The sequence below is a fragment of the Ailuropoda melanoleuca genome, chromosome 13, assembly GCF_002007445.2.
Source record: "Ailuropoda melanoleuca isolate Jingjing chromosome 13, ASM200744v2, whole genome shotgun sequence".
Classification (NCBI taxonomy): Eukaryota; Metazoa; Chordata; class Mammalia; order Carnivora; family Ursidae; genus Ailuropoda; species Ailuropoda melanoleuca.
In genome coordinates, this window is record NC_048230.1 from 66,660,309 (window position 1) to 66,668,118 (window position 7,810).

Here is a 7,810-nt window from a genome sequence, read left to right on the forward strand (position 1 = left end):
CCTGCCCCGCCCGCCTCGGACTTAGAGAGGCAGGGGCGGGCGCAGCTTGTCCACGAGTCAGGGCAGCTGGAGCTTTTCCAACTGTGCTGAAGGCTGCATGGCAGCAAGCTGATTGGACCCACAACTTAGGTATACCTCACTTCTCGCAATGGGCTGTGTCCCTGGAGGATTTCGAAAAGCGAATCCTACCCAGTAAATGCAGCATTCCAGGAACACCTTAAAGGAAATATGCGATTCCTTTGGCAAAGGATTTCTTTAGCAGGGAATTCTTCCTGCAAGGGGTGCTTTTAGGGTAAGTGATTTTATGGGCAAAGTGCTTTCTTCTGATTTATTTTTACAAAGCACTTTGCCTCTATTTGATTTTTTTTTAAATAAAGCAAATTGTCCTTTTTTTCTCTCCCATTTTTCCCGCAAAGAACCTTTTCTAATTGTTTGCTTCAAAGCGCTTTTTATCCGATTCATTTTTTTCTGTTCGCTCCTTTGTCTCATTTTTTCTGCAATGCGCTTTTTATCTAATGAATTTTGTTCTGCCAAGTGCTTTTGCCTAATTTATTTTTCCTGCAATGCGCATTTTCTCTAATTCATTTTTCCCCGCGAATTACTTTTTATGAAGTGCTTTTGGGGGGGGCGCCTGAGAAGTGCCTTTTTCCAACTTATTTTTGGTTCCACCTTCGCAAGCGCTATATTTTTTTTAAAGAAATTTCCCCGCAATGCGCAATTTTTTAAGGCGGAAAATTTTGCTACGCGAGCGTAAAGTCTCTTCGCAGAACAGAAGGGCCCCGCCTCCCTCCTGGGGTCACGTCTGGGTGTAGCGGGTTTTTCTTACCGCGTTGGTCGCTAAGAGCCTCGGGGATCGTCAGCCGCTGGCGCCCGCCGCGCCCCAACTCTTTGTTCCCGGCCGGGCGCGGGCGCACTGGGAAGGGTCTGCGCGAGGAGGAGGGCGCAGGGAACGCGCGGGGGCACGCGGTGCCGACCGCGGCACTCAGGCAAGCAGGGATCGCGGCAATAAGGATAGGATGGGTCCAGGAGGCGGCAATTGCGACGTGAGCCTGCCGGTTAAGCGGGCGCGCATCGGGACCCCTCTCCCACCCAGAACCTGGGCACACCTACCTGCAGCAGCACGCGGAAAATGTACCAGCCGATGATGAGCAGCTCAGCTGAGGCTGCCGCCACTGCCGCCATGGTTCCGAGAGTGGTGGGTGAGTGGTTGAGAGCGAGCGCGGTTCGCCAAGGTCCGCCGATCTCTCGGAGTCCGCTGTTGGGCGCACTGCCGCAGCCGCGGTGGCCGCGCCTTAAGTATCCGCCCGCCACCCAAGTGCGCATGCGCATTTGGGGGGTCCATTGAGGAGGGGTGGCCGGGGGCGCTCCTCATTCGCCAAGAGAGGACAAAATAATCCATCTGCTCTTTCCACACCGACCCCCGCCTCCTGAGTTCCATCTTAGCCCCTTTCCAGAAGATTCCGCTGTGCCCGCTTTTGAATTTTAGTGTAAAATGGAGGGGAACTGCAGCTCTTGAGTAGCGCAAAGGGCTGGAGTAGGGGATACACGCCTTTGGGCACGGAACTCCTTCTCCGAGCTGTGGCCTGCAAATTCAGTCCCAGTGTCCAGTCCACACACCAGGGCCCACCTTGTGCACGGGTGGAAAACCAGGAAAATCTAAGTTAGAGATCATCTGCCCCGCAAAGCAAAAAAAAAAAAAAAAAAAAAAAGGTGCCCCTTCCCGGAGCCTTGGCTTCATAGGCCCCTGGTCAGTACTCTTATTCTGGTATTTGACATGCTGTAAGCCGGTGTCCTCTGCTTCCCGAGAGTCCCAGAGCACGGAACTTTTCTCTGATTCTTTGCGTCCCGCTTCTCACGGTTACTACCACGGTGACTATTGAAAGGAACAGAGCCAGGGCACTGAGCTCTAGGCGCAAAAGTGGTAGTCACCGGGTATCTACCCTGTGGGAGGGATGCGGGAGGGATTGGCGCCTTTGTGTGCGCGGAAGGGATGGGATGAGCTTTCCGAGAAATGGTCGGAAAATGATCCGGGATCATTTCTGCTGGACAGGTCTTTTCAGCCTCTCTTCTGCTCCCCTCCCCCCAGGCCCCGGTAGGTCTTAACACAGCCAGCGAGGTTCTTTGTACCCGTTGCGCTGGGCAGCTGAAACTTAGAATGGGGTTTTGCTACCACCACCAGAGGGTTGTGGCTGCCGCAGGTCCATTTCCAGGCACAGGCACGGCCAGGAAGAGCTGAACGCGGTCAGCAAGCTCAGCCCCGGCGCACTCGTGGCCCACCACTGGAGAGCGCCTCTCCAGCAAGCTGCCTAGCACAGGGGCCAAACGGAATTTGCCCCTATGTGGATAGAAAATTAATTTTGATTAAAAGCTCACAGAGGTCAGGTTCTGTACAGTGCCAGCAGCAGGTGGAAAGTGTCTGTGATCCAAGTGAGGTCAGTTTGGATGAAGTAGCATGACTTTTTTTTTCCTACATTGACTTTCGAAGAAGTTGGTTCGTTTTGGCAAAATGATGCCGGGCTGCCATCTTAAAACAAAATATTGGTAGTGCTGCCACTGTGGCCTCGCAGAGCATGCAAGGATCCATTGCCTGTGGGCTCCAGCTGGCAGTGAGGTGCTTTGACTTTCCCCTGAGCACCTGCTATGACAGATACTAGATACAGAACCGATCCCTGTTCTCATTTCATGGGGACATAGCATGGAGCCCATGGCCATCCGGTGGCAGCCACAGGGCGGTATTGTGAGGTCTGGGCCCCTTGCGGACGGGCTGCAGCCCCAGGAGGCGATACATGATCTCTGCTGGGCAGGGCCCAGGCAAAGCCAGTCCACTGTGCCAGACCTGCCCGAAGAGCCCTCTGGCCCAACTCCCCGACAAGCCCAGGGGAGATACCCCAGGAGCTTCCTGAAATGGTGATGTGGAGAGGAGCAGACTTCCATGGGTGGGCAGGGAGGAAAGGGCATTCACATTTGCTGTTGTTAACCATGATCCATTTTCCCAAATAAGTATACATTCTGTTCCTGTTTTTTTTTTTCTTTTTTTTTTTTGTGTGTGTGTGTGTCTGTCTGTCTGTCTGTCTGTTTTTTGTCTGTCTGTTGTGTTGACTTTTCTCTTCAGGATCCCTGCTGCCTTGGTGATCCCGGGCTGACAGCCAGAGAGCACAGCGGCTCAGCTCCTGGAGAGTGAGGGTTGAAGAAAGCGGAGGGCAGCTGCCTGCGCCCGCTGGCTCCCATTAGGTCGGTTCCTGCAGCGGTGCCCGGTGGCCTTGGTGAAGGCCCTGCCCAGCAGAGATCATGTATTGCCTCCAGTGGCTGCTGCCCGTCCTCCTCATCCCCAAGCCCCTCAACCCCGCCCTGTGGTTTAGCCACTCCATGTTCATGGGCTTCTACCTGCTCAGCTTCCTCCTGGAGCGGAAGCCTTGCACAATTTGTGCCTTGGTTTTCCTGGCAGCCCTGTTCCTCATCTGCTATAGCTGCTGGGGAAACTGTTTCCTGTACCACTGCTCTGATTCCCCGCTTCCGGAATCGGCGCACGACCCCGGCGTTGTGGGCACCTAACGGCCTGCCCAGCTAGCTTTCCAAGGAAGCAGAAGATGGGAGGGGAGGCATTGACATAGGTCATAAAGCATTGGAGTTTCAAATCCCGCAGCCCCGCGGGTGCCACATTCCTGACGGCGCCTTTCTTGGCCTGTGATGTTTTATCCTTATAATGTGAATAATGGCACTGACCGGTGCTTTTATTGTAGAGTCCTATAGTCGTGGGTGGTCTTGTGATTGTGTGTGTTCTGTCCCCATCTCGGTCTCCGCCCCAGGCTGGCAGGATGATCATCCCCCCTCGCCTCTTTCCCGCGAGGAGTCTGCGCCCATCCTGGTCCACCATCCCAGCATGACCTGGGCACATAAAATGCCAGTCTCGTCACCTCTGTGACCCCTCCTTGTCAGGGTTTCTTCCCTTGCCAGAATGTTACCGTCCCCTCAGTCCCTGTCCTGGTTTCCCTTTAGTTCTCATCTACCCCCTTTCCTTTTTGGGGGAGCACCTGTCCAAGACAGGGCTCATTTTTGCACTTATCTCGAATTTAAAGAGATTGCTGACGCCCGAGAGCCTCGCTTTTTCATCCTTCTTTCCCCGGTCAGCAGCCCAGACAGAAACGTGTCTTGACTGTTTGTTGTCCACAAATCTCCAGTATTTTCTCCACTTCATTTTTAAGAAAGAAGTAACAGATAGCCGTTGCTCTTTCACCTGGGTGTCTGGGCTCATGCTTACCAGCCCAGCCTCACTTTGCCCTTCCTCCTGCCTTTCTCCGTTGTCCCGAGGAGGGGCCCTCGCTGTGTCTGCCGTGCATGCTCTGCAGGGTTGAGGTGTGGTGTGTCCGTGTAGATCTCGCAGTCCCCAACCGAGTGAATGGAAGAGTACTGTGTGTTTCATAACAGCCATGATCCCCTTGAAAGGTGTTTGGATATTTTTTGGTGTGCCGTGAGTGTGTGTGTGTGTGTGTGTACAAATACATGTGTGTATATTCCTTTTAAAGAAGCTTTATCGAACGTGTTCTGATTTTGAGGTTTAGCAGTAGCTAGCTGTAGTAGGTGCCGCTACAGTTTTTATTTAGCATGGGGATTGCAGGGTGACCAGCACACTGGACTCCGAGGTGGTTCAGACAAGACAGAGGGGAGCGGTGGCCATCGTCCTTGCGCCAGGAGCTCCTTCAGTCCTGCGCATATAGACTGTACGTTATGAAGAATACACAGGAAGACTTTGTGACTGTCACTTGCTTTTTGCTTTTTCTGCGCTTCAGTAACAAGTGTTGGCAAACGAGACTTTCTCCTGACCCCTGCCCACTGGGGACCGGCGTGGTTGTCCGTCCAGTCTAAATCATCCATCTTTCTCTTGCCCGAGTGGGAAGGGCAGTGGGCCAGGCAGAGGACAGAACTGGAGGCAGTCCATCTAGGGAATGGGACTGTGAGGCCACACTTGTGGAACATTTGGACTGCTATTCTGGAGCTTTTATTTTTGGTGTGTTCGTTGCACAGCTGTTTGAAATGTTTAATAAAGCTTTATAAACTTTACTTTGTGGTTTTATGTGGCTGTAGTCCATTTGGGGCGTGGTGTTGGATTTCGGAGTTGGGGGCGCAGGGGGTAGCATGGAGGGGCTGAGTCCTTGGCGCCAGAGTACCTTAGCCCGAAAATTTGATCTGCTCTCTGGAGAGCAGATGGTGGGGTTGGGGGAGGGGAAGAGGGGGCAGGCCAGGCTGCGAACAGGAGGGAGTCTGAAAGTTCTTAGAGATGAGACATTTGTGTTTCTCAGCTCCCATGGCCTCTCACCTGAAACTGTTTCCCTCCATAGGAGATTTGAGTAACCGATCCCTTGACAAACAGCTTAGGACAGCTGGAGTTCTAATCATCAAGGGTTTTTATGGTGCTGCTTTTGAAGTAAAAATAAAGTGAAACCCCTTATGGCATTTCAAGTGGAAAAATAAATAAGGCTGGCCTCCAGTTGGGGAGCTTAAGGTGATGGCTAGAAGTGCGAGAGTGTGGCAGGTCCCTGTCCTTGATGGGCACATGCTCCTGTGGCTGTGACCTTGGAGACAAAGCGGGTAGCTTGTCAGGGACCGGTCCTGGGTGTCCACCTCTCAATCTCTTTTTCCTTCTAGAAAACCTAACTGGAGCACTGCTGTCCAAAGCACAGTGCTGTTCTAAGGGTTTCTGGAGATAACAGTTGCAAAAGGGCTTTGGTAATTTCACAGAAGGTCACATGTTTAACTAGATTTTTAATTTATTGCTGTAAAGTTTTTGTGTTATTTTCTCCTGCCCCTTCTTAAATCTCCCTATTGTCATTTTGTCCCTTTTTCCTTCCTAGCATTGCTTGTCCGTGCTTTCTCTTTTCTTGATCAAAACTTGCCAAAGATTTATCCATTTTAAAGGTATTTTCAAAGAACTGAACTTGTATTGATTATATCTGCTGAGTATTTTCTGCCTGATCCTTTTGTGCTTTTACCTCTGAATTCTTCTTTTCTGGGTTTCTGGATGTATTTCATGGTTCAGCAAAGTCTTGACAAGCTGAAGAGTCCTACACATGGTAAGGAGGGTTTATTGAGCAAACACTGAGCCCCTGTACGAGGCTTGCTGGGGGATGTCAGGGGCAAGACCCAGGCCTGACCCTCCAGGAGCGCGTGATTCTAGCCTAGTGGGGAAGACTTAGGAAAATAGATAATTGCAAATTCCGAAAACAAAACAAGCAAACAAAAAAGGCTTTTGTGGCCCCACTCTCCCGTGGAGGCACCTGGATAATAAATGAAGCCAAGATTATTGTTTATTTTGCTCTCCCTCAGAAAGCAGCCTTCTGTCGTAGGTCAAGCCTGCTTTAGAGTTACAAGCAGGCCTCCCTCTGAAAGATGTGTGGCCCTTTCTAGCAGGGAGCCTGCAGCCCACTCCCCCCACAAGGTGACTGCCAAATCAGCATTCCGTCTGCCCTGCAGCGTTGCCCTCCCCCTTGGCAAGGACCCTGCTTCCTCTTCCTGAAACGACTTTCAGGAAAATGGAAAGTAGGTTCCTTTCTGGAAAAGAGCAGGGGCACCGGGCCTTAGAAAATCACGCTCTGCAATCCCCCGGGTTGCTGTGGCTTCCGATGTGAGACGGTTGCTCACGGGATACCCGCTAACTGCTAGACCCTGTGAGGCCTTGGTCTGGGCTTCTGTCAGAACTGGTCTGTACCCTGCTCCAGACCTCTGTGTCCTTATAGGTAAAATGTGATCTTTGGAGCAAACAGTTCCTAGCCCTAAATACTGGGAATCCTTCTTCCTAGCATCTTAAGGTGCTCCTGGATACACTTGAGGAAGGTGGCAGTGCCCTTGCAGGACAGCCTGCATGTGCTTTCTGCTTTAGTCAGTATCCCATGTGAACCGAAATATGCCTCAGTCAGGAAGCTTTCCTGAACTTCATCCCTTCCTCTTCATAGTGACTGTGTTCCTCCCACCCCTTAGGGGACCTGCACTGTTATTCAGTCAGGGGGTACTTACCAGAATCCGTGTAGGAGTAGGCCTGGGGGCCACACGAGGTGGCTATCCCCGCCATTAGGGAGTCATCCAGGCTAATGGGAAAGGCCTGATATTGGGCAGATAATCTCACCGATATGTATAGAACTATGAATTGGGGCAGATGCTATAATAGGAGTCTGAGAGGGGATCTGATGCAGGGGAGGACTGATGTTCAGGCTGAGACCTGAGGACAAATACAAATGTTTGAGCAGTGAAACAATATATGAGATGTTGTTTCTCAGCATCTCATCAAGCATCTTGTTTTTGTAGATAAAGAAATGGGACTGAAAGTTAAATGAAGGGCCACCAGTATCTAGCTGTCCTAGAATCAGAGCCCAGAAGGCTTTTGGCGATAGAGGTCGGGCTGTTCAAAGCTTCGAGGACTGTACTGGAAGATACTGAGGGGCCTAAGGCTGACATGCTGGTGGCAGGCCCCAAAACGGTCCTGAGAACTCTTCAATTTCCAGCTCACTGGAACCATCACAAACAAGGATCTGGTGGGAATAGGGGAGAACCCAATCAGAACAGCATTTTTCAAGTGGAATTCTTTGAGCAAGGAACAGGACAGCTAGCATCTGAGCCGCGAAAGCTGCAGGGCTATTGAGAAGCCCTGCCTGGCTCCTTGGGAGCAGGGAGAAGTAATCTCAGGCATGCCGGTGGGTGGGGAGGTGAGGACAGGAGCTGGGGAGGGAGGAGGATGGAGAAAGGTGATGGAAGGAGAGCTGCCTCCCATTGAACCACTGCAGGAAAGGAGGCCAGAGAAGAGTTGTCACCAGAGTCCAAT

General features: G+C 51.7%; 2 protein-coding genes across 5 annotated transcripts in view; one reads left to right on the plus strand and one right to left on the minus strand.

The window, feature by feature from the left end:
- The window catches only part of NNAT (neuronatin), a 1,823-nt gene extending 453 nt beyond the window's left edge, over window positions 1-1,370 (minus strand). Inside the window, exons 1-2 of one of the 3 annotated variants that reach the window (XM_019795171.2) lie at window positions 1,111-1,370; window positions 141-216 (exon numbers count right to left, since the gene is read on the minus strand). In XM_019795171.2, the coding sequence (XP_019650730.1) occupies window positions 141-216; window positions 1,111-1,329 (295 nt within the window). In that variant the 5' untranslated portion in view covers window positions 1,330-1,370. Of the gene's footprint in view, window positions 1-135; window positions 217-1,110 lie in introns of all 3 variants that reach the window. The other 2 variants (XM_002915151.4, XM_002915152.4) reach the window with 2 other exon arrangements.
- The window catches only part of BLCAP (BLCAP apoptosis inducing factor), a 10,422-nt gene extending 5,364 nt beyond the window's left edge, over window positions 1-5,058 (plus strand). For both annotated transcript variants that reach the window (XM_002915153.4, XM_011219616.3), the window contains exon 2: window positions 3,113-5,058. In XM_002915153.4, the coding sequence (XP_002915199.1) occupies window positions 3,289-3,552 (264 nt within the window). In that variant the 5' untranslated portion in view covers window positions 3,113-3,288 and the 3' untranslated portion in view covers window positions 3,553-5,058. The remainder of the gene's footprint in view (window positions 1-3,112) is intronic.
- Window positions 5,059-7,810: the final 2,752 nt, after the last annotated feature.